General features: G+C 35.4%; 6 protein-coding genes across 8 annotated transcripts; 3 read left to right on the top strand and 3 right to left on the bottom strand.

Moving 5' to 3' along the window:
* The first annotated feature begins 939 nt into the window (after positions 1-939).
* On the top strand, positions 940-1,870 carry LOC7491272 (uncharacterized). The gene has a single exon (XM_002320948.4). The coding sequence runs from the start codon at positions 1,134-1,136 to the stop codon at positions 1,692-1,694; it is 561 nt and encodes a 186-aa protein (XP_002320984.1). The 5' UTR covers positions 940-1,133; the 3' UTR covers positions 1,695-1,870.
* Positions 1,871-3,162: 1,292 nt separating this feature from the next.
* Positions 3,163-9,961, bottom strand: LOC7495226 (uncharacterized). Its single transcript, XM_002320280.4, has 22 exons — positions 9,515-9,961; positions 9,349-9,428; positions 9,142-9,228; positions 8,987-9,037; positions 8,783-8,900; positions 8,625-8,681; positions 8,115-8,179; positions 7,909-7,992; positions 7,396-7,446; positions 7,251-7,313; positions 7,107-7,153; positions 6,713-6,782; positions 6,567-6,629; positions 6,109-6,198; positions 5,973-6,011; positions 5,279-5,428; positions 5,099-5,176; positions 4,844-4,929; positions 4,443-4,491; positions 4,283-4,363; positions 3,999-4,092; positions 3,163-3,563 (listed from the first exon to the last, which is right to left on the bottom strand). The coding sequence occupies exons 1-22, from the start codon at positions 9,834-9,836 to the stop codon at positions 3,499-3,501; spliced, it is 1,890 nt and encodes a 629-aa protein (XP_002320316.2). The 5' UTR covers positions 9,837-9,961; the 3' UTR covers positions 3,163-3,498.
* Positions 9,962-12,545: 2,584 nt separating this feature from the next.
* LOC7491271 (uncharacterized) lies at positions 12,546-14,054 on the top strand. Its single transcript, XM_002320947.4, has 2 exons — positions 12,546-12,870; positions 13,145-14,054. Exons 1-2 carry the CDS (start codon positions 12,659-12,661, stop codon positions 13,917-13,919), a joined length of 987 nt encoding a protein of 328 aa, XP_002320983.1. The 5' UTR covers positions 12,546-12,658; the 3' UTR covers positions 13,920-14,054.
* Positions 14,055-14,221: 167 nt separating this feature from the next.
* Positions 14,222-17,306, bottom strand: LOC7495225 (phosphoribosylformylglycinamidine cyclo-ligase, chloroplastic). 3 transcript variants are annotated; one of them, XM_024584412.2, is made up of 9 exons: positions 17,159-17,306; positions 16,796-17,074; positions 16,433-16,527; positions 16,255-16,356; positions 16,105-16,164; positions 15,299-15,471; positions 15,051-15,153; positions 14,794-14,952; positions 14,222-14,614 (listed from the first exon to the last, which is right to left on the bottom strand). In XM_024584412.2, exons 2-9 carry the CDS (start codon positions 16,950-16,952, stop codon positions 14,450-14,452), a joined length of 1,014 nt encoding a protein of 337 aa, XP_024440180.1. In that variant the 5' UTR covers positions 16,953-17,074; positions 17,159-17,306; the 3' UTR covers positions 14,222-14,449. The 3 variants fall into 3 exon arrangements, with proteins under 3 accessions (XP_024440180.1, XP_024440179.1, XP_002320315.2); XM_024584411.2 differs by having other exon boundaries at positions 16,433-16,506; positions 16,796-17,306; XM_002320279.4 differs by having other exon boundaries at positions 16,796-17,305.
* Positions 17,307-18,155: 849 nt separating this feature from the next.
* LOC7455971 (uncharacterized) lies at positions 18,156-20,050 on the top strand. The gene is made up of 3 exons (XM_002320946.4): positions 18,156-18,493; positions 18,591-18,688; positions 19,302-20,050. The coding sequence occupies exons 1-3, from the start codon at positions 18,359-18,361 to the stop codon at positions 19,867-19,869; spliced, it is 801 nt and encodes a 266-aa protein (XP_002320982.2). The 5' UTR covers positions 18,156-18,358; the 3' UTR covers positions 19,870-20,050.
* A 686-nt stretch (positions 20,051-20,736) lies between these two features.
* LOC7491269 (probable protein disulfide-isomerase A6) lies at positions 20,737-24,397 on the bottom strand. The gene is made up of 11 exons (XM_002320278.4): positions 24,188-24,397; positions 23,842-23,926; positions 23,515-23,612; positions 23,366-23,421; positions 22,963-23,080; positions 22,805-22,832; positions 22,093-22,184; positions 21,842-21,998; positions 21,628-21,752; positions 21,372-21,468; positions 20,737-21,096 (listed from the first exon to the last, which is right to left on the bottom strand). The coding sequence occupies exons 1-11, from the start codon at positions 24,340-24,342 to the stop codon at positions 21,031-21,033; spliced, it is 1,077 nt and encodes a 358-aa protein (XP_002320314.1). The 5' UTR covers positions 24,343-24,397; the 3' UTR covers positions 20,737-21,030.
* Positions 24,398-25,316: the final 919 nt, after the last annotated feature.

Raw genomic sequence — 25,316 nt, 5'->3', positions numbered from 1 at the left:
CACAGCTCAAAAAAACGCGGTTCAGCATAACGAAAACTCAACCGCAGGGTAGGTCCCATTCAAAAAAACAAATCAACAGCTCCCTCCCACGCTACTCTTCCGAAACAAAAACAATAAGCAAAGCGTTTACTTGTACGAAGTCGTTAGCTTTTTGCGAGAGATTTCCTTTCTTAATTCACAAGAAAGACAAAAACATCCCAGCCGGAAAATGTGCTGATTTCATGTTACATGGGGCCCTTTAATATTCATTCATCTTCTGATTCATCTTTACCTCAATTTAATTGATATAAATTATATTTTAAAATCTTAATTAATAATTTAAATTTTTAAGTTAATATAATTTTTTAACATGATAATAACCAAAACGATCATGAGTTTAAATCTTATTATTTTTATTTATTTAGATAAAAATTAAATATAAATTATATGTACAAATTTCAAGATCAAATAACTTTTACTTAAAAAAAATATTTTAAAAAATAATATAAATTATATTTTGAAACTTCATTTAACAGTTTAATTTTTAAGTTTGATATATAATATTTTTCATAACTTTCTTTTATTCTTTTACAATATTCATAAAAAGAGAACTTTTAGAAAATATCACAAGAAAACTTCATTATAATATGAGAAAATTAGCTTGCAAACACCCAATTTGCTAAAAACGAAAGAAAATGTAACCATTTTTCGATTAATATTTTAAATTCCCAGTTCCCAAAACTGTTAGGGCAAACGAAGGTGGTTGTATGTTAGGATAATCCAGCTTGAATACCCCGCGTACAACCGTGTTCCCTGCAAGTCTCCACCGCCCACAATTAACATTCACACCAGCTTCATTTGGCTTCCAAAGAAAGGGAAACAACTTTCTCTCTCCCTCTCTCGCTTTCAGCACAACACCGCGTATCGAAAATCCACACACACACATATATATAAGCCATCGTCACCACTCTCCCTCAGCAACAGAAAGTATCAAACTGAAACATTTCTTTCTAGTGTTTAAATCTTCACTGCCCAACAAACTTCTCAATTTCTTTTCACACACAATTCAGCTACTTTTTGCTACTTCCAGTGCTAGCTTCTACTTCTGTTGAAGCTACTGAACTAGTTGCAAGCTATTGTAACAATTTAGAAAAATGCCGAAGAAAAACGTTAATGATGTTGCTCATAGAGCATGGAACATCCTGCGTGCATTGTTGTGGGCAAGAAAAGGTGCTGTTTTCAAGAGACGTTTTATGATGGATGGACGTGTTGTGCCTAGGTTTCTTAAAAGCATGGGACGCAATTCTCCTCGCGGCCAACTACATTATGGGGAATATGAACTCTCCTTCGACAAGACCCCCGTTTTCCACGTCAAGATGCACCGCCCGTCCTCCATGAGATTCAACATACCTTGCATAACCCCACAGGTTGACTTCGACTACGATTCTGATCATGATGAGGTGATGAGTGAAAATGATATTCATCAAGATGGATCAGTTTATGAATATTATGATGGGACGAGGAGGAGTTTCTTATTAAAAAGCGGAGAGGATGAAGAAGAGTACGAGACCTGTGAGGAAAAGATCCCAGCAGAGGAAGAAGGGATTGACATGAGAGCTGAGCAGTTCATAGCTAAGTTCCGTCAGCAAATGAGGCTTCAAAGGCAGATCTCGTATCTACAGTATCATGAGACTCCAAAAAAAGGCACCAGTTGATGATCTCGAGCATTCACTGTCTTCTAAATAATTTGTTCTTTTTTGGCTACCTTTGATGTTAGCTGCTTTTGGCAGTTTCATGTATTTTTCTTTTTGTAAAAGAGGCTTTGCGGCATTGTGTAAATACCGGAAACTATCATTGAGTTTGAATAATATTGCAATCTATACTTGTATCATTGTGGGTACCTTTATTTTTGGAAAGAAAAAAAAAATAGATCAAGAGGTTCCTGTCATGACTCCGAAATTCGAAAGCATCACTGGCATATGTTGACCAGGGGAAAATAAATCGTTGAGTGCAGACGGCGCTCAGGGCCGGCAGTCAATTTTTCAAACTCTCCGAATTAGCCTGACATGCACCAATGAGATTCCGATGGTAATCTGTTATCGGAGTTCAGCAGGCCAAATTAATCCTTGGAAACCACAAATGCAAGATTTTTAAGTTTTCTTTAGCAGGTGAAATCAGAACAATTGAAGGCTGAAACTTCTTCTCGTCTCCCAGCTCGTCTTTTTGAGATGGTAGTATCAGGTTGAAAATTGAAAAGAGTCACCGCTGTAATGTTATCTAACAATTGGAAACTTGGAATCCAGAAAACAAGCTTCAAGAGGATTTGGGTTTAATAATTGACGTAATTATAAGTTCTGAGAATAAGGCAACATTTTAATACTCCTAAATATATTGGTCAGTTTCCTGAGCAGCAGAAAAATGGGCAGCTACAGCACAAGTTATTCCACCATGCTTCATGATATACTAGCATATATATCTTTGGATTTTCCGAAGAGAATACAAGGACAAAAACTGTTCAATAAGATTTTGAAAGCAAACTTTTTTCATATGCAATAAAACTAGTCTATGCTAGCTACAACATACCCTGCAATAGCTTTCATTTTAAAATATATTATATTAATAATTTTTTATTATTAAAAAATTTATTTTTAACATCAAAATTTTATTTTGTCGCAGTAACAACAACACTCCCTGCTAGCTACAACATACCCACCACTGCTTTCTTGTTCATAATGAATTGGAACTGAACTAATCTTCCATCCTGTATCAAATCCCACACCAAGGAAACAGAATTAGCTTTGGCCTTTGGGCAACAGAAGGAGAATGAAGTGCTGTGCGAGAAAGATGCATCTTCATATCGATTAGCTAAATCTTCCTGCATAGAAATCAATGTCATATAGCACAGGCCCGGCAAAGGCATGTTACACTTTAGGTGATCTTACACTAGCCAAGGCCTCATTGGCTGCTCCCAATATCCCTGCATTATCTTACACTAGACTCGTCACGTTGAGTTTACTGTAGTATCACTAATAGAAACACGCATAGCTTAATAAATTATATTGTTAAAAAACATCGTTACCAGCCCCAAACTAGTCCCAGCACTATCAGCACCGTGTGTACTAAACCCATTGTGTTGGGTTTTTATTGCACTGTGAAATTATGAAATTTGAAGACCGTAAGAAATATTAAGAAAAAGCATGAGATACAATACCATTAATATACTATTCTAGTACAGAAAGGAGCAGAACCATCTGTTTGATGCCCCGACTATATTTGAATCTACAAATCATAAGGTTACATGCATGCAACTGCGTGGAGTATTACTTGAATTAATCAAAATAGATCTGGTGCTGCCAACAATCTATGCCTATCTGCAACCAGCGCAGGGAGCAAGCAAATCCAAAGCCATTAAGGAACTCCTATTTAATAAGCTACGAAGAGATTTTTTTTTTTTTTTCATTCTCTTCAAAAAAAAAAATGGTCTGCCTTGTGAGCATGACTTGGAAGTTTCAAGCCAGATCAAACTCCATTTTGATGACTCTTGAGATGTGCTTCCAACTTTCCTGTTGCTGCCAATATAAAACCTACATCGCAAACACCATAGTTTAAATGCTAAAACACTAGTTGAGAAAAAAAAAAGTTTAATGAACATGAAAATTACTGAAAGCACATTCTGGACATTTTCTATAAATATTCAAGAACATTTGAACCTTAGAGGACACTTTTCCAGATATGTTTTAATAAATAGGTAACATTCTACGTTAGACAGCCGAAAAATAGCCACGCTATAACTATAGCTCTATAACCTACACAACCCCCATTGATGCATCACTCAAACATTTGGAAATTAGTTATACAATAATAAATGATCTCCTAAATCAAAGCCTTTGCACCTTTACCGTTCTATATGCATGCACCAAATATGGATTCCCTTTACGCCTACTGGTTATATTCAAAGCCTCTAAATGAGAACAATTTAATTAATAATAAACACAAGTGTTCTGACAACTGATATATACCTAAGAAAAGAGCAGAGGGCCTTCTAGGCCGTGATTTGAACTCTGGGTGAAATTGCACACCTACATAAAAAGGATGAGTTGGAAGCTCTAAAATCTGCAGAACAAGAAAAAACAAATGAGCTTGCAAAATCAGCACATGGTTTAGTTCTCTCTCTCTTGACCAGAAATAATGGCACATAACAAGCACTCAAACCCAGTAAGCTTGAACACATCAGATACGGATTGGCTATAACAACAGAAACACGGGACTAAAAGAAAGAAACCAAGTGGATAGAAAACAAGACCTCCATCCGTTTTCCTGTTTCATCCTTCCCAACAAACTTTAAGCCCTTTTCCTCTAGAACTTCAATAACCTCTGGGTTTACCTGCATCATGCAATGTCAAAATAATCATACTGTTTTGTACAGTTATTTTTACACTTCTCTTATTAACCTTGCAACTTACCTCATATCTATGTCTGTGTCGTTCCTCTACATACTGAGTATTACCATACCTGGCAATTACAGATGATTAAAATAGGTATGTAAGTAGACGCAAACATCAAAATACTATTGATTTCTTTTTCCTTCTATCCTGATGGTGGAAGGTTTAGGTAGTTCATACAAACGTTCATACAGTCCATCACCTCTAACCAGCTCTAATATAACAATATTACGCTGGAGGCGCTATGGACTTGTGCCTAATGGATGGATATAATCCGGCTAAATGAAATTTCATATATGGCACCAGTATCCATAACACAGGTTTTATGCATAATGATATCCATCAGAAATTAACTTTATTCTTCACTAACAGGGTGGCTCCATTTACTTATGAAACTGGAGACTAATAAACAAATCACATACAATTTTGCAGTAATACAATCAGGGGTCTGGAATAGCGTCCTTCGTGATCCTAGTCTCATTGTGCTTCCCATATGTGTCCTTGAACCCTGCATTTAGTTTCAGATGGTAATGTAGTACAAACAAAGGAAACATATTTATGATAAAACTGTAAATACAGATCAATAAAGTTTCAGATGGTAATGTAGTACAAACAAAGGAAACATATTTATGATAAAACTGTAAATACAGATCAATAAGGTTACAGTAAATGCATACCTCAGGCATGAAAATTACAACAGGATCAGGTGTATTTGTATCGAACTCATTGCTATCCGCCCTTTCCAAACCCAAAACCTAAAATAATTGTCGGCGAAGGAACATAAAGTCATTGGATACATCATATGAAGAAAAATGATAACATAAGAGAGTAAGTAAGTTCAAAGTGAAGTCACTTACAGATCTAGCAAACTCAATAACAGCAATCTGCATGCCTAAGCAAATCCCAAGATAAGGAATATTGTTCTCTCTAGCATACTTGGAAGCCAATATCATTCCTCTCACCCCACGATCTCCAAATCCACCAGGAATTAAGATGCATGATGCATTCTGCAAGTCATGATTTAAAAAAAAAAAAAAAGTTCAAAAAGGAGATGAATAGAAACCTAATAGTTTTTATTCAACACAAGATATATAAATGATAAAAGTCACAAAAATCATTCAACCAAGGACATCAAGTCTGAGGACCAGAATTTGGCATAAGCTAAAATCAAGCTGTCATTATCAGTCTACTTTATTTTGAAAAATAACTAAATAAAATCTGCAAAGATCAGAAATCAGATGCTCAAAAGTAGAACTTAAGACGAATCATGCTAATGATCTTGTAGCAGTCACACAGATGTCATAGTGAAAATATTAGACAAAAACAGAAGTGGTGAAAAACAAAACAAAAAACTATTACATAAAAATGTTAAGCTACAACAACTATAAAAAATGATATGGTCAGAGAAATTTTTATATGTGAATTACCAGTGTTCTTGACACAAGAAGGATGATGAAAGCCAAAAAGGCTTCAAGGAGAGATAGCTGGCTTTTGGTAAAGAAAGATAATAATGGAGAAAGGAAAATAAATAGATAGATATTGTAGTCTTACCTTTAAAGTCTCCCATGCAGCTGCATGTGCTTCTGGTGTCTGTAAGATAAAGAAATGTTTACCAGGGGAAACTTTTTCACCAAGATACAAAACAGAACCTGCAAAATGCCATTAGCAAATAGCATGGATTCAATACCGATTCTGCACTGTCTTCTTCAAGATCAGAAGCTGCAATCCAATCAATCGATGGCTTCAACGAACATGCGATGCAAGCATGTAGAAGGGCCTGCAAGCAAAACAAAGCATAACAGTAACTGGTGAATCATACCAAGAAACAAACACATAAAATTTCTAACAAATTAACTATCATCAAACATTGAATGTGCTAATGTGTCATTCATTGCCTGCAAAAAGTCATCCAGACAATGCAAACCCATTATAAACAAAATAACTTCCAGTGAATGTTCAAATATGAAGACGTCTTCACTGTGTTGGCACCTAACATCATATCTATGAAGATATGTGATTAGTAAACATTTTATTGTCAGATTAACACAACCTTTAAGCCTTAGAGTGGTCATGCAAAGTTTCAGACTATATGTTACTGCACTTTTTCTTTCTTGCTTAAACTAAAGAACCAAAAATGTGATGCACCTTAACAACAGACAGGTATGAATCTGTTAGGCCAACATACTTTCCCACCATCGCAATCCTCACCTGCATTCAATTGCATCTTCTCGCCTCAGGAACAATAAAGAAATAATCAAAGAGAATTAGAAGTTGTTGATGATAATACTGACAGAATTGGTGAGATTATCATAAGTCTCAGCCATCATGGTCCAATCTTGTAAAGCAGGAGGCATTGCAATGCTGAAATAGAGAAATACAAGAAGTTAGCTAATATGATAAATCTTCAAGAACTTGGTGTCTGGATCAAAAGTCACAAAGCATTTTGTTTCTGGCAGAGTACGCTCAGTATAATTACAACTTAACCAATCCCTTGGACCCAAGTCCCAGTAAGTAGAAGGGGAGAAACAAAGAAATAATCAACTAAAACAATTTGAACTTGATATAATCAACTTTTTAAGTTTTTTCGTTCCAGTAGATTCATGAAAATGTTCAGGGTTGAGAAAGATGGGTACTGTGGGTCCATTAATTAAGCCTTCAATGTGGAGAAACTTGAATTAAACTAACCTGAGTAAGTTTAGCTGTTTTAAAATTGCATCATGAGCATTTTGGTTCTGTGAAAGGAGAGCATGCGAAACCATCAAAGCAAATTACAACATATATATCAACGCCAAAAAAAAATTGAAATTTTCAAGATCCAGAGAAACCCACCCTAAGTAACAGAGGGACGTGCCAAATGTTAGGAACATCATGAATATTGAGAATATTAGCAGCCTGCCGAGAAACAAGGAGACATATCCAAATTTAAAACAGCTGTTATTAGAAGCGATACAGTGCAAAGTTCACCAAAAGTTACCGGAACATGGCAGAACTGCGAAAGTTTCTCCTTCGTATTTTCCAATAAAGGCTGCAATGTAAATTACTAAAAGTCACTCTATGCCTCAAAATTCATCCTAAAAAAAAAAAAGAAATTGATGGAAATTATCTGTCACAATAGAAGAAAAAAACAGGGAATTCGCAAAGTCCATTGCTGGAATCAAAGTAAATATATTAGAAAGATAGGGTCCAACTTATTTGGGCAACACAATAACAGATGCTACTATACAATCATCAAGAGAAGCTCTGCCACGCAAGAAAAATGTTATCGACCTTTAGTACTTTCAGAAACCTTCCAAAAGTTTAATAGTAAAGATCATAAACAAGAACAGCAAGAGAAAGCAAATAATTTCTCTGAAATGAAGTTTGTGAGCAACTTTCAGTGGAATCTACCACAACTTTCAGTGAAATCTACCACAAAGATCTTCAACCAAAATTGTTCCAGTCAATAGTCCTCTTGAAAGCATAAAGATGTCAGGTAGGATGAATGTACCTGAGCAGAGCGACATGCCAGCAGATGAGGAGTCAAGCCTAATGCTCTCAATTCACGGACACTATGTTGTGTAGGCTTAGTTTTCTTCAAACACACATAAAACAGGTATTGTTATGATCATTCAAGTTTAATATGATCAACTTGGCCTCAATACATTCAAAATGGAGGGGAAAAAAATACTTAAAACAAATTATATGGCGTATTACTTGCTCTCCAACAACGCCTAGTACGGGTATCAGGCTCACATGAACGAGACAAAAGTTATCTTGTCCTGCATAGAGATATGGAAATTAACATGAGTGGTTATTGCAATAACTCATGAATGAATTAACTCAACATATGTGAGCATGGGAGAAAAGCTCTGTAATACGAGTGTATAGTAGCTTCAAAATGGAACCATAATGCTAATTTTTTTACAGCATTCATCTAATTGTTCACGCAGCATATAGTCAGACAATTAAGACAGGTACAACACTATGAACAATTCAAATGAATTTGCTTCTGTAGTTTGTAAAGTTTCTGACATAACAGATATATCGTTCATCAAATTTCCTACAATCTTTTTGAGTGGTCAAATATATCAAAATATGCACCACACCATGGCTTCACAAGTACTGCTAGTCCAGTTAGAGAAAAAGGATCCTTCGTCCTTGAATGAAAGGAACTTAAGGAAGAGAGCAATGCTCCTCCAATATACAGAAAACATCATAACCCACCAACTGAAAATGACAACTGTCGCAAAGCCTCAATAAATGGCATAGATTCAATGTCACCTGAAGGACAAAAAGGAATAAATTATTACTTCCACATGAAATTGCAAGACCAAAAAAATTATCAGTGAAAGCTGCATCCTTCTTGCACATATCGCTCTTACCCACTGTGCCTCCCAATTCTATAACACACACATCAGCAGGGCCATCCTTTCCATCCACAGGAATGGCAGAAACAGACTCGATCCAATCCTTAATTGCATCAGTGATATGTGGAACGACCTGGAATTTCCTCAAACATAGCACCAATTCAGTTAGCAGTTATTTAAACATGTTAAAAGCATATCTAGCTAGCTGCAAGCCATCACCTGAACAGTCTTTCCAAGATAATCGCCTCTCCTTTCCTTCTCGATGACAGACTGATCAGACACCAAACAGCGAGAATATCAATAATCAGTCACCGATTATCTTATAGAACTTAGAACTTAATGAATTTGCGTACATACTAAACTCATCCCGTCACCTGAAATATCTTCCCAGTGGTAATGTTATTATCTTTGGTTAGTGTCACGTCCAGAAAACGCTCGTAGTTACCCAAGTCTAAATCAACCTTTCAACAGAAACCAAGGAATAATTAACCTGTTAATATATCCATTAATCCATCATGCCCTTATACCAAATTTCACCATCTTTCAAGAACTGAAAGAAAAAAAAACTAGAGGGACAAAACCTCTCCGCCATCGTCAAGAACAAAAACCTCCCCATGCTCAAAAGGAGACATGGTGCCAGCATCAGTATTCAAGTAAGGATCTGCAACACATCAGATTATCAAAAGTTAATAGTGATTATGCACCCAAATCAAAACACAAATATGCATAAAAACTATGACAGAGAACCTATTTTGATGGAGGTGACGCGGAGGCCGCAAGCTTTAAGGACAACGCCGATGCTGCTAGCGGTGACGCCCTTGCCGAGCCCACTGACAACTCCTCCGGTGACTAGGACATACTTCATTTCTCTCTGTTGGCTTTGGGTTGGGTGGTAACTGGATAAATTCTGAGTATTTGTGTGTAGACAAAGTGTTTGAGTTAATGTCCGAGCGGGAAAGCTGTAGTTGCGTAGCTTGATTTTCGTGGAGATGCTTTCGAATCTCAACAAACCTGCGAGGGGTGAGCGGACGGCGCTTAGGGACTTGCTAAGGAATGCGTATTTATACATTCTATTTTCTCTCTCTGCTTTTTTTTCACTTTGAAACTTTGCTGACTTCTTGTGTTTGTTCAAAAGCTTGAAAGATTTTTTCTTTTTCTTTTTCTTTTTCTTTGTAAAAGGTAGAAATTGAAAGTTAGTGGGAGACTGGGAGTATCTGGGAATGGTAAAAGGATTCTTTTAAAAAATATTTTTTATTTAAAAATATATTAAAATAATTTACAAATATTTAAAAAATAATAATTCAAACCACTTTCAAAACGGTCAAATCACAGAGTCAAAAAAACTCAACCTTGCACCAAGTAATCAAAGAATCAAAAAAAAAAAAAAGTTTTAACGGAGAGGTGCCTGAAATGGAAAGTGAACAAGAAAACTAAGTTCAAAGTTTTTTCATGATTTTTTGGTAAAAAAATAAAAGTCCTCTCTATTATCCAAATAAAGGTTTTGGCAGTTGGCACGGCACGGGCACCAAGGTTTATTTTAATTTAATTTCAGCACTTGCATACGTTTCTTAGTAAAATTATTAATTAAATATAAAGTAAAAGATGAATAGATTTTACTATCCTCCTACTCGTAAAAGTATTATTCGCTCGAGTAGTGATGTGTTTTTTTTTTTTTAATCAATGATTTTTTTAATTTTATTTTTTAATAAATTATTATATTCTCATTACATAAATCACAAATTTAGCAGGTTAACCTGGTTGATTTAATTTTTTTTTTAATATATTTTTTTTAATTTTATCATTTGATATTAGATTAATTGAGAATTAAATTTCATAATTTGTTTTATTTACTTTTTATTATGTTAATTTAATCTCATGACTTAGGAATAGTGTTTAAATGGTTTACCCGAGTAGACTCGGGTTGTTTTTGTATCTCATTTTTAATAGAATGTTTTTTCAATTTCATTACTCAACATTGGATCGGTGAGGAATTAAGCTTCATAACATGTTTTGATTTGTTTTTCATAGGAATATCTTGGTCTTATGATCAAAGTCGTCGATTTTGGCATTTTAACCATGGTTAAATTGGGTTGTTTTTTTATTTTTTTCAAAAAGGTTATCTCGGTATCATGACCTAAGTCATAAGGAGCTTTGGATTTTATTTGTATTGGGTTTTCCCGTCTCATGACTTGAATTACAAGTTTGGTCGGTTAACCCAATTGACTTAGTTTTTTTTTATTATTCACCTTTTCTTTTCAATTTCATCATTTTTTTTCATTTTATTTTTATTAGGTTATCTTGGCTTGGCTTTATGACCGATAAATAGTGTTTAATAGCTTAACCCAATTAACTTGGCTTATTTTTCATGTTATTTTTTTAATTAAAATTTTTAAAAATTTAATCATTCAACACTAGGTCCGACATAAACAACTAAAAATTAAGCTTTATAATTTGTTTTGATTTGCTATCTATGTGTTTATTTAAGTCTCATTACCAAAGTCGTGGATTTGATAGGTTAATTCGAGTTAAATCAAGTTATTTTTTTTGTTTTCTTTCTATACGTTTATATTGTTCTAATGACCCAAATCATAGGTTTGACAGATTAACGCAAGTCATTTTTCATGTCTTTTTTTTAATTGATATTTAGGATTTTTTTGGCTATATTTTCACTTAGGTTTTTTTTATTTATAATCAATTTAACTGAGAAGGAATTTTGTATTTCAATAAATATAAAATAAAATTTAAAAATAAAACTAGTTGGCGCTTGCAAAAGCATGTGCCAGCAGGTGGATGACATGTAAGGTGTCTCATGGCATCCAAACGTCGCCTTTCACAACAATGTTTTAATTGTCTTAGCAGCCCCTTCATCCCTAGGTGCACACGTGTGGCTTACTAACATCCGGTTTTATGTCGACAACCTTTTCTTTCTTTTCTTTTCTTTTCTTTTCTTTTCTTTTTTCTCCTTTATTTTCATGTTCGGCCCTCTAATGGCTTACTAATATCCGGTTTGACGTCGACAACCTATTTTTTTTCTTTTTTTTTTCATATTCAGCCCTCTAAATTTTCAAAGCAACCATCCTCGTGAGTTTTTTCTAGTTGTGAAGTGGTGTTCATAAAGAAGCAATATTGAGTCTCCAACAATTTTTTTTTCCTCCCAAGTATGATATTGACAACTATTTTTTATAGTTTATTATTACTATTTTTTTTTGTTTTATTTACTACCAAATTACCAATATTTTTTTAATTATGTTATTAAATTAATCAAACTTATTAAAATCAGTTAAATCAATTATTCATATCTTTTTTTTTGTGTGTGAAAACAGCATTAACTTATGAATATCCTTTTTTTTTACATTAGTCTGCTGTGGTTCAAAAGGAAATAAAAAATTTCTTCTCTCTTTTTGAAGCAGTACATTAGATTTATCCATTAAAACACCACAAACGTTTTCAATGTCGGTTTTCTCACAAGTCATGTCAATCTAGAAATGAAGTACTGGTAAATTAAGAAAAAATATTCGTAGGATTTGAATCTTTTATTTCCTTTTCTTTTTATGCTTAACCATACTTGTTGATTATAAATTATTAAATTCAAATGAATAATTATTTTTTTTTTCTAATACGAGAGAATTCAGATCTCAAGGAAAAAAAAACCCTCAAAATTGACAATCAAAAATTCAAAATAGAGAACACAATAAAATTACAAAGTTACCCTTACTGTTGACCAAAAAACACCTACGCGTTAGCTGGAAATTCCTAATAAATGACCCCTTGGCCTTGTAGTTTACATAAATGACATCTTGGGGCAGAGATTGAGTTGCAAAGCCTCCAACTTTTGAATTTGAAACAGCTAAAGAGCCGTTGGAGTTGAGAAAATACACGCTTAGAGAGAAAATGGTGGATAGAGAAATAAAAAACGGCTCTGCAGCTTTTTCGTGGGCAGATGAGGTTGAGAAAGAAGAGGAAGAACAAGCTCGGTTTCAGGAGAACCAGAAGCAGAAACCAAACCCTTTTGGCTCTGCCAGGCCCAGAGAAGTTGTTCTCCAGGAAAAAGGAATTGATTGGAGAAAACTCGACTTCCATCTTCAACTACCTTCTCACATAAGGTACTGATCTCTTCCTGTTTACTGGTGCTCAAATTTTCTATGCTTTTATGGTTGATTAAGTATGAAAACCCAAATTAAAGACCGGAAGATTCCTTTTCTTGTTACATTTTTTCTCTAATTTGGAGATTAGTGCTGAGCCAACTAGTTTTGAAACCTGTAAGATAACATATGGCCATATGGGGATTGTAATGGCTTAAATATTTTAATTCTCTTTCTGCCTGCTTCAATGGTTGTTGCTTGGTAACCATTCATTGCAATCACAATTATTATACAGGCAGCTGGATGATCCGAAGCTATGTAAGGAAAAAATCCCTGCCTCTGCTGCTCCCGGTATCGACAGGATACATTCAGTTACCCCTAGCAAGTGCCTAAAACATGAAATGGAAGATGCCAATTCGGACTTGAAAAGAGGTGAAATTTTGCGGATACCTTTGGCTGTGCAGAACCAGAATCCTGTACCATTCGTACCTCCTCTAAGATATCCACCTAAAAATGTCATTCCTAGTTTGTCTGAGTCTGGCTTTCATTATTATCTACATGAATTGAGCGATGGGCAGCAAGATTTTAAAAACAAGAAGCCCCTGAAGCCCGAGAAAGAGAATGCATTTCATCAGCAAGGGTCCCAAAGGGTTTATTGCTCTCAAAATAATCGTGGAAGCCACATTCTTCCTCACTATCATCGGCAAATATTGCAAGCTGAGCAAGGGAGCCAGTTTAAGGAGAATTACGAAAATTTCAAACTGGGGCAATCAGTTGTTAATGGGAAGAACTTGAGGAAAACAGCAGCTAGTAGAATACAGCATTCAGATTCAGCTATTGAGAGACCTTGCAAAAATCTTCAAGAAGATTACGCAGTTAGTCATGGGGTTAGGCAGAGCTTGACAGACCACTCATGTGCTGGAGGTACAAGCATCAAACAGAAGAATGGCCTGGAAAGATCTGTTGCCAAGAGATCAAGTGGCACAGAATTCAGTTTGATGGCAGGAGAGGCATGGAACCAAAGTCTGGTAGTAAAAAAAATAAAAGGCGGCGAGATGAAGGGGAACTAGGCAGTGAGAAACGAATATGAAAGGCAGGGGAAAACTCAATTGTTGCCACAATTTTGCTTTCAGTAATAAAACAATCGTTCCAATAACAAAAGCAATACAAATTTTATTCCTGCCTAGCGTAGCATTACAAATCCATCATTGCTTTGGACTCAACTACTTCATCTATCTGCAACAGTATCCAATGAACAGGTCAACTCGTCTAAATTTTACGATCTTGACAAAGTAATCTAGAATTTTCACATTTTTTGAGAATACCCACCAACTTCTCAGAAAATAAACAAGCACATATGACGTTACAGGCATTGTCAAGTGAAGAATTGATTATCAAACCATGAATTACATTTCGGCTACAAAGGGAGGGAATTCTGTAAAGAATTGTCTCACCGTCTTGACACTAAGATTCTTTGGCAGCTCTTTCATAAAAAAATAATAATTTTGGCAGCTCATGTTACAGGAATAAAGAAAAGGCCGCAACTCTCTATATCACTCATCTCCGCAAGCACTTATATGTTTAAACATGTGGTAGTATTTTAGCAATATCTCACTCCTTCACCACATACAACCTCGCCAATGCGATATGCCTTGTGTTGTCCCTCCTCGAGAATTTTGTGGGATGCTTCCTCAGTCACGACCAGAACCATCCCAATGCCCATGTTAAAAGTCCGACTCATCTCAGCATCTTCTATTCTTCCAGCCTGATATAAGAAAACAACAGAGAAGGGAATAAATACCATATGACAAGATCCATTTGTCTATCTTTATTTATAACAAACATAACCTTCAATATGGCAATTGGGGTGAGTACAATATGGCAATTGAAAGACGGCTCAATCTAACATCATAATCCAGCATTGCTGAGTAAAACACAATTTACCTCTTGGATCCATTTGAAAAGGGTTGGGACTTCCCATGACTCCTTGTATATGGAAGCTCCAAGGCCTTTTGGGAAAACTCTTGGTATGTTATCTGTAAAACCACCTCCAGTGATGTGAGCTATGCCCTTTACACAACCCTTGCTAATCAAGTCAAGCACCTGTTTGAAAAGGAAGGGTTTTTTAGTAAGAAAAATCTAGTCAAATCGACAGTGTTAATCGCAATAATGTGAAACGGAAACAAAACTTGAAAGGAAACCTGCTTGACATAGATAACAGTTGGAGCCATTAGAGCTTCGCCCAATGAAACACTTCCACCAGGAAGTTGGTCATTCAAAGATAGGCCACTTTGAGCTAGAACCCTATAAAGATATACAAGCATTCATCCATTAATAAGAATAATCAATGTAAAGAACTAAAACATCATAGGGCTGCAAAAATTCTTCCAGCATCAATGATGTTTTAATGCATGGAGAAAAAATAAGAATCCCTCAAACCAACACCAACCTTCTTACGAGAGAGAAACCATTGGAATGGACTCCACTTGATGGCAAACCAATGAGAACATCCCCAGCCACAATGTTTTTCCCATCAATCACCGAGTCCTTTTTAACAATGCCAACAGCAAACCCGCTAAGGTCATACTCACCTTCTGCATAGAAATCTGGCATCTCTGCAGTCTGGAAGGAATTTAACAAAACCATTGTGGTCAACAGAGAGTTGTCAGTTTAGGTGAAATCATGATCAAGCGTAGAAAGGGAGGAATAAGAGACCACAACAACGTTTAATGTCAGCAAATTTGACCACATCATGCATTGGGTGGGTCTATTCCCCATGTTGTATGCCCATAAGAGGATCATTAAGTGAGATGGATAGAGAATTTCCGTAATTATCTACTTCTATAAGATAACATGCCATATCCCTCTCACATAATGCAATGCACACATACATCTAATCTACAAGCATTCATAGCCTAACAGCGTCTTATTTTTCTCTCCCATCCTCAAACAAAAATTATCCCAATAACCGTCCATGAAAGTCTACCCGTTTTAAAATCTAGCACATGACCATTTCAAGAACTCTCTAGAGCACAACCATTTCACATGAGGCAGACACCTGTGATAGTTCAAGACCAAATCCCGCAACACCATCATTGGTAATTGCCACCATACAGGGTAACATGGCTGCAATAACCTTGTCGTTGCAAAAATAAAAGCTATGGTGATTACAACATCAACCTTCAGATCCAGCACCACACGATGCACTGAATGGTAGACATTCACCAGTAGAATGTAAAGAAAGAAAAAGACTACCTCTCCCCCTAAAAGAGTGCAGTCCGATTGTTGACAACCACCAACTATGCCTTTAATGACCTAAATAAGAAGAACAGGAAAATATCATTTAGCTGCAGTTTTTCTGTTCAAATAATATATACACTCAGTAAACCATGCACATTAATATACCTTTTCAGCAAGATCAACATTAAGGCGGCTTGTAGCATAGTAATCAAGGAAAAATAAGGGCTTTGCACCGGAAGTAACGATATCGTTCACACTCATAGCAACCTGCAGCAGGAGAAGTGAGCTAGGAAGCAAATCTACAGCAGCAAAATGCATATAACAAGATTTATCCAGAATTGACCAGATCAATCCCAATGGTTTCATGGATTCCGGTTTCAAATGCAAGCTTTAGCTTAGTCCCTACACCATCCGTACCTGCAACAAGGTACGAATCGCCTGTGTGCGAGAACTTTAATAAGCACAATAACAAAACAAAATACATTAACAAACACAGCGACAAAAGAACTGCGCGTTACACTATTCCCCAAGTTCCCACCCGCATAGGCCTAGCATAATTAAGGAGAGAGAAAAATTATAATTCGAACTATAGCAGACAGCATGAAAACAATGTGCAGCTTAAAAGATTTTTAATAATTCAATTGTGTTCACAACCAATAACGGAGAGCAAGAAATGAAGCAAAACAAAATCCAACAAAAAGCATACCAAGAGGGAAAAGACCACCAAATCCACCAATTCCAGGAGCCATCTTTGCAATTCGCCTAATAAGCTCAGACCCAGCATCTATATCCACACCAGCATCCTTATATGTAAGTCTTCCACCAGCCCCGTCACAGCTTTTGCTGCTATTTTCCTTGGACATCGAACTATTGCTTGTAGCTCTCACTGATAGAAGAGGAAATCCATTAGAAAAGCGACTAAAGGAGTATCTTCCGATGGATTGATGAGTGACCAGGGGTTTATTGGAAGAGGGTCTGATGGAAACTGCAACAACACGCGATAGCTCAGTGTTTGATGCTATGCTAGTAGTGGCCATGGCAATTGAGGAGTGATAAGTGAGAACTTAACCTTGGGAAGGATGAGGCTCGCCTGAATTTGGCGGAGCTATGTGAAGTACAGGAGGCGCGGGAATTAGGAAAGCAGAGGTTCTGGTGGCTTTTCAGATTTTGGTTTGTTTATTCGCTTCGTTTTTTTTTTTTTTCCCTTAATAATCTGGGGTAAGTGACGGTATAGTCAGTCGGGTTTGAGTACATGGTTATAATCAACTTTAACTTTTTATATTTTACTAATTATCAATCCAATCCATTTAATTTTCGAGCAGATTGGATATATTAATTTTGGCTAAATTCTTTTTAAGAATGTCATATATATATTTATAAGTTGAATATATGAAATCTTTATTCTTTGAAGATCTAAAAAATATATTTATAAATACAGATAATTGCATAAATTATTTTATTAAATATATTTGAATAGCTTGTTAGACCTGCAAAATTCATATAGCATCTTTAACGAGGCAGCTAAAAATATAAATAAAATAAAAAAATTATATTTTTAATTTTTATATTTACTTTTAAATATTTTAACTTATCACCTAAATGAATAGCTAAAATAACTATTCAAAATAGAAAGTATTATTTCTATATTTCTATGTAGAAAAGACAAAAATAAATGCAAATATGTTTTTCATGTTAACAAAAAAATTTTTATTTGTTTCATATCAGTTGGCCAACATAGTATAATTATATTAAAATTAATTTAATATAAAATATATTAAAATATAATTGATTCTTCTAAATAGCTTTTTACCATTAAAATACACAAATAAAAAAAATTATATTTACACTATTTAAAAAATTATTTTATCAATTTATTTTTTTAATATAACATTTTTCATTGAAAATGTTCTTATATGTTATCTATATAATAAAAAAGCAAAATTAATTTGGTCCTGTATTTATTTCCTTTGTTAACAGAAATATGGCAACATCGACAGGTGTCTAGACCTGATTTGACTCTAATTACATGTATCCTACTACATCAGTGATCTTATAAAACTCTCACGTGTTGGGTTGCCCACATCCTCAGAGCCCATCTCAGCACAGTCCATACGTTGTTCTTGGTTTTCGTTCTCTCCTCACCAAACCTTTGCACTTTCCTCATTTCTCTTTTTGATCATTAACCCCAACGGTAACGTAAAACAGAATGAAACATTTCCATCTTAAATGAGATTAGAGATTAAGAGTTTTAAAAAAATTGCAGTAACTAATGAGGTTGGATTCGAACCCAGCTTCATCATCAGCATCGACATCAACGTCAACACCAAACGGGAAGCGAAGTAGAGATCCTGAAGATGAGGTCTACCTTGACAATCTCAATTCTCATAAGCGATACCTCAGTGAGGTTTGTCCCTTTTTTCTGTTCTTTAATTCCTGTTATACTTTTCATTTCTTTTGGATTTTATTAAGAGCTCAAAAATTGTTAACGCTTTTGAGTGCAGATAATGGCATCTAGTTTGAATGGATTAACAGTTGGAGACCCACTCCAGGACAATCTTATGGAATCTCCTGCCAGGTCTGACACCATGATTTTTGCCAGGTGATTTTTTTTAACTCGTAAATACTACTATTTTGGTTTTGGAACTTCTATGCTGCTCCTCGGATATTAGTCTAAAGAATTGTACTGAAAATACCAGGAACTTAATCCGATCATATTTCCTCAAATGGGAAGTTATCATTTTATAGCTTCATAGTTTGGAGCTCAATTATAGTTACCCATTTGGAATTATGGATGGTGGCATAATCAGTGATGGGCTCAGACTGGGGTTTTTATATCCCCAAATCATTATACCGAGAGATGTTCTTTGACCGTGGTTTATAACAGTGATTTAGAGTAAAGAGTTTCCTTTAAGTGAATATCAGTAGGAAATTTTCGGTAATTGAAAGTTGAAGTTTGCCTAGGGATTTGCCAGCACATTATGCGCTAATTTGCCCATTCAAAATCAAATCCCAGGGATCAGGTGCTCGGGTATGCACTATTCAATCTATATGATTGCAAGAGGGACATTACCCTTCATCCTGGCTTTCAGGTCTGTCATGAGGATGCTTCTCATCATTTTTTGCTCTGGCTGATTAAGAGGAAAACCATCATTTTTATTTTTATTTTCTATTTTTAGTTCTCATTCATTTTGTTTCCTCGTGTATTATTTCAGGGATGAAATGTCCTTGCAATATTCACCAATGTCAGAAGACTTTGATGATTCTAGATTTTGCGAGACACCTACAAATGCTTGCTCACCTCAATCTGAAAGTCTACCCAGCAGTCCAGTTTCTCCATGTAGGTACCAAAGGCCACTTGGTGGGTTCTCTTCTGCTCCTTATAGCAGCTCATTCCTTTCACATGGCTGCTCTGTCACCAGCGCCACTTATTCACAGCCTCGTCAACGAGGTTCAGATTCTGAGGGCCGGTTCCCGTCATCACCTAGTGATATATGCCACTCAGCTGACCTGAGGAGGACTGCACTCCTGCGTTCTGTGCAGATGAGAACACAACCACTTGGTTCATCATCTTTTGAATTGCCATTTGATTCAGGACACGAGCCTGGATCTAACATAGAGGCTGAAGAGCGGCCATGCTCGTATATGAAGTCCTTGGTTGAAGAGAGGGAGTATGCACTTGAAGAGTGTTCTTCAATGAGCATCTCAGAACCTGGATTTAATGAAGAGAAGGCATGCCGGGTTTTGAATATGAATATAAAAGGGGATGGTTCTGGAGTTTAAGTACTAATGGAAGTGTTGCAGAACCAACCAACTCTGACCATATCTTGTGCACCTGTACTGAAGTGGCTTAGAGTAACTTATCAGTGAGTGGCTGGCCATGACATTTTTTTTAATAACATCATCATGGTTTGCATTTGAGTTCATACGAGGTACTATGCTGAATAGCACTAGTGGTTTCACAGCTGGCTGTTTCACTACCCTCCGCATCTCTCCTCTCCCAGTGGGTGGTCTCTGATTTAACTATACACTGCTGCATAATCACTGGTGTACACATATCTGCTAGTGGGAAAACCTGGCCAAAGCATAACTCATGGTGCTAGCAAGTGTTTTGATTGATCTGAGAAAGCTTTGCCAGAAGTTAAAGCGTGTTTTCTTGGTAAACTATAATTCTAATTAAGCTAATAGGAAATAACGTTTCATGGTAATGATCGCAACCATTTTCTTCCATTTCATGTCCATCTCTCGGCAATTGGCTAGTCTTGTTTGGTCACTTATATTTGTTGCGGGTAATTTTAGGTGTAAACAAACAATACGATAGGGCTTCCGATTATTCCAGAACAGTCACAATTCATATAGCAAATAAGAACGATCCATACAGGCAATACCGACCATATTAACCTTCAAAGGGGGGACATAAATAAACTTACAGCGGGCCAGATTGGGAGACAGTCTCGGCAAAAATGCTGGGGAAAGAAGAGGGATGGGAGAGTTGCATGTGTTTTCATCTCTCAGTTTTAACAAAGTTAAGAGCCCTAGTTTTATATGTATATGTATATTATGGGCTAATACCAATTTGGTATCTCAACATAACAAGCTACGTTCAATCATTAAGAGATCAGAAGATGAAGCAAAAGTAGAGGATATTCATTTGTCTAATGCACGTTTCATTCAAAAATTAAAAGCGTCTTTCCACTGTAAACAATAGCACAGACGGAAAAATAAGGCATATAAATATACTGCACTAGCTAGTTGAGGTTCTCAAAATCATTTCGTTTTAGGGAACTCGCTCAGTCGAAGTCCATGGGATACAGATTTTCAATGTCAGGAGATGCCTTGCCCGGATAACGTCAAAGTAAACAGTGGAGATGGCAAAAACGATTCCCCAAAAACTGGATGATGTTTGCCTCCAAAATATTGACGAGGAAACAAAAGATCAGAAGATCAAGCAAAAGTAGATAGAATGTTCTTCTTCAGGGTGAATTCATCTGCCTTTGCTGGGCTGATTGTCTGCACCATCAACCATGGAAAAAGATAAGATCAATTAACAGTTAACAGTCATCACAACTTTCACATACTTACTCAACTTATTTTCTACTCATTTAAAGTTCTCATGATCTATCATCCAAACATCAATATCAGATGCGCATCTATTCTAAACAACATCACAATAATATGTGAATCTTGTTCCAACTCATTGCTATCTCAAAATTTCAAAATACAGCTGTCTGGCTCCTATTACACATGGCACGCTTCAAATAAGAGAAAAAATCTATCAATCTTACCTTTTGAAGCATGCGCTGTAGCCGCTCAATCTCATTCTTGGCATAATCACCTTTAGCCATACAATTCTTGGCAGCCTTTGAATAAATCTTTCCATACCTATAAACATGGAATATTGTAAGGTTATATCTTTGATTCAATAGAGATTTAACAAGAATAGAGAAGTCTTCAAAAGACATACAGCTTTGAGCAATATTGTAAAGATATCAAAACAAGCCAACATGAAATTTAAACACTAGCATTCATGCCATGAAGTACCTTGCTGCGGAACCCTTGAGTTTCTCAACTTCCTCTTCAATTTGGGAAAAGACTGCTTTCTTCTCGTCATCTCCAGCAGCTACGAACTCTTTTACCAAGGCATCCAAACTTTCAACAATACCAGCCTATCGTGTATAAAAATATAATATGATCAAATGACTCAGTCAACAAAAATGAAAGGTTTAAACTTTCCGTTTTATATGTAGTAACTAACCTTTGAGGTTAGTTGTCCTTTTCCATCACGACTGGATCCAGACTTTTCATTGATGAAAGCAACAAAGTCATCCAAATCTCTCCCACCCTCATAATCTTCCCCAGCTTTGTTGCCTTTTGGAAAGAACTTCAATGTAGGGAATCCACTTACTCCATACCTGAATTTAGCATAGGCCATTAATATTGACAGCTCCAAATGTTGAGAGCCCTTTTCATCAAAATAATTAGGTAACTGGTAAAGTTTCCCCTTACTTTTCAGCTAGATCCTTATGTTTGTCAGCATCTAGATTGGCAACCACAACATCTTCCTCAGATTTAAACGCGGTAGCTACCTTTTCATAGGTCTGAAGGAACAAACCAAGCAAACTCCAGATCATTACTTGTGCAGGAAAGACCCAGATAGAACAGTTACACACCAATGGTTACAGGAAGACACACACAAGCGCTCGTGATTTACAAACCTGCCTAGTATCTGGGCAAGTTAACATTGTGCCCACTTTTGGTTGGATGTAAATCATCCTCTAATTTAAAAATCTTTAAAGCTATATGTGTCATATGATTAAAAGCTAAAACATTAGATGACTCTCTCCTAGATGTACAGTGTTCACTCATATCTATCTCTCTTTCTCCACCACATCCTTCTGTTGATTGTCTATCTTACATTATAGCTTTCACATACAACCTTAGAGAAAATCGAAAGCCTTTCAATATGAGAAAGAATTAGAGAAATAGACACAAGTAACACAGTGGGGAGAGGCGAGAGAGAAGATAGGTGGAAAGGAGAGAGATGGTTTTGAATTCTTTTTGTCAACTTGCATCCTTAAAAATGACTTAAGCGATAACTTGTGTCCAACAAAAATGGGAACAATGCTAACCTTCCTGAATAATAAGCAGCTTAGCAAATCACATGTTCGTACACACACAAATTATAAAGGAAATGGGAAGAAGAAGGAGCTATACATACAGGAGCTAGGTTTTTGCAATGGCCACACCTGCAAGAAGTAGAGTTTGTAAATCAATAACATATGACTGAGATAAAAGGAGATTTAAAAAAAAAAAAAAAAGCACAAAGCCAGTGTAGGTAACATAGCAGTAGTCAACATACAGAAGGACATAGCTCACCATGGTGCATAAAACTCAACTAAAACATCCTTGGTTTCATCCAAGACAATATTATTAAAATTATCAGCAGTTAGCACCGCTACATTGGATGGCACTGCAGCTATCTTCACATTAGTCCCTGTAAATAACATAGCCAATCAGGAACATCTGGCGGTTTTTAACAGAAGAGTTGCTTTCGAAAACAAATCCTTAAAATGCAATAAGACAAACGTTATAGCACATAGACCAGTTTTTGCAGACGCATGCTTAGGTGAGAAGGGGGAATTAATTTTTCAAACAAAACAACAGTATATGCAGGTCGAGCATATTTACCAGTCAAAGTAACAGCAAGAAACTTGTAAAAAGAATTTTTCACTGGGTTGACCCACAGGAAACAACTTTAAGAGAAAGACAGAAGTACTACCTCCTTCAGTATTGACGTACTCGGTAAGGGCTTCTGCAGTACGTGGTCCTTCATACCTATAATATATATAGCACAAAAATCGCATTTCAGGTAAGGCAATAAATTTGGACATTCTATCAGATAGTGGTGGAGTTCAACAATATCCTCACTTTTTAGGTTCGAGCGATCCTTTAGGAAACCATTGAAGAGTTGGGTATCCAGAAACCCCATATTTGCTGCATACACCCTTATGCTCATCACAGTCCACCTGCACCACATCATCAACAATTCACCCGTCAACGAGGTAAGGTGAGGTGTCAATAAATCTCTAACAAAAACGGCAGCTTCGATTTTCCAGCAAGGATCAAAATACTTATTTGGGTTGAAATGAAGGGAAAATGATATATAAAATAATGGATATTAGCATGAGCGTGGGAAACAATTTACAAAAAAATAAAAAACACGAACCAAATAATAGCAATAATAATAAGGCTGACCTTTCCAATCAAAACAGTCTTTGCCTTCCTAAAGCTACTTCCGAGCTTCTCATATTCAGGAGCAAGCTTCTTACAGTGCCCACACCTGTCACGTTCAGAATTACAATTATGTCCTCTATGATCCCGATAAAATTTATTAATAACTCATATCTATGGATCTTAAATACACTATTTTGAGTTTAACTAACGGTTAATCACATTAAAAAAATCTACGAATTAATCAAAATTAGGAAATCAAAACAGATTTATGAATCAACGAATCACGATAGGCATAAAAGAAAAAAACGATTAATCTTAGCTCAATCAAAATTAGGATGATTGAAAAGAGTAAGTAAAGAGCAGTCACCAAGGAGCGTAGAACTCAACGAGAGCGCCTCTGTCTTGACCGACTTCCTTCTCGAAGTTATCTTCTGTTAATACGACGACATCGTCTGCTAAAGCTGATACAGCTAACAAAGCCAAGGTACCAAAGGCAAACCAGATCTGATGATACTTCTCCATTTTCTTCTTTCTTTACCTTTTTTCTCTGCTTTCTAAATAATCAAAAATGAATTAGAAGAGAGAGTCGTATTTATATGCCACGACCTGCAGTAAAGTTTCAAGGTGTTTCGGGTATCGTTTTTTAAAATTATTTTTATTTAAAAATATATTAAAATAATATTATTTTTATTTTTAAAAAAATATTTTTTATATTAATACATACTATTCAAAAACATAAAAATATAATTTTAAATTAAAAAAAATAAAATTAGCAAGTTATGGCAACTCCAAATAACTTATTAATTTCTATTTGTATCTATAGTTAGAATTTAAAATTTAAAAAAAAATTATTTTTTTATATTTTTTTAATATTTTAATATTAAATATATTTTTTTAATAAAAATAAACAACCATTAAATTTTTTTATTTAAAATTTTTTATATATATTTTATATATTTTTTAATATTAAATATATATTTTTAATAAAAATAAACAACCACAACAGCAATAATGTAAAATGAGAAGTTGTCAGAGGAAAGGGCCCTGCTTTATTTACATTGTGTTCTGTCTGAGGTGGAGTGATTTGATTTGTTCAAATGATGAGCTGTGTTTGTTTTTTCTAGTCTGTGACGTTTTTTGATTACGTGGCAGGATATGAGAGGTGAAACCTGTGAAATACTGAAAATGGCTTTGCTTCAAGTTACGTTCAAAGTTCAAACCCACCCACAAAACGAGTTTTTTTTTTTTTTCTCAAAAGATAATGCCGCGTTGAACCGAGAAGCTAATAAATAAACTTTGGATTAGATTAATAAATGTTTGCTGCATGCTGTAATGTAAAATATTTTTTAAAAAATATATATTAAAATAATTTTTTTAGATTTTTTACTTTTTATATCAATACAAATAATAGAAAAATATTAGAAAAACATCACTTTTAAAAAGCACATAAAAATAAAAGTCATCACACTCTCAAATAAGAATTTATATTCTTTGCT

The sequence above is a fragment of the Populus trichocarpa genome, chromosome 14 (assembly GCF_000002775.5).
Source record: "Populus trichocarpa isolate Nisqually-1 chromosome 14, P.trichocarpa_v4.1, whole genome shotgun sequence".
Classification (NCBI taxonomy): Eukaryota; Viridiplantae; Streptophyta; class Magnoliopsida; order Malpighiales; family Salicaceae; genus Populus; species Populus trichocarpa.
This window is presented reverse-complemented; position numbering and strand designations above follow the sequence as displayed.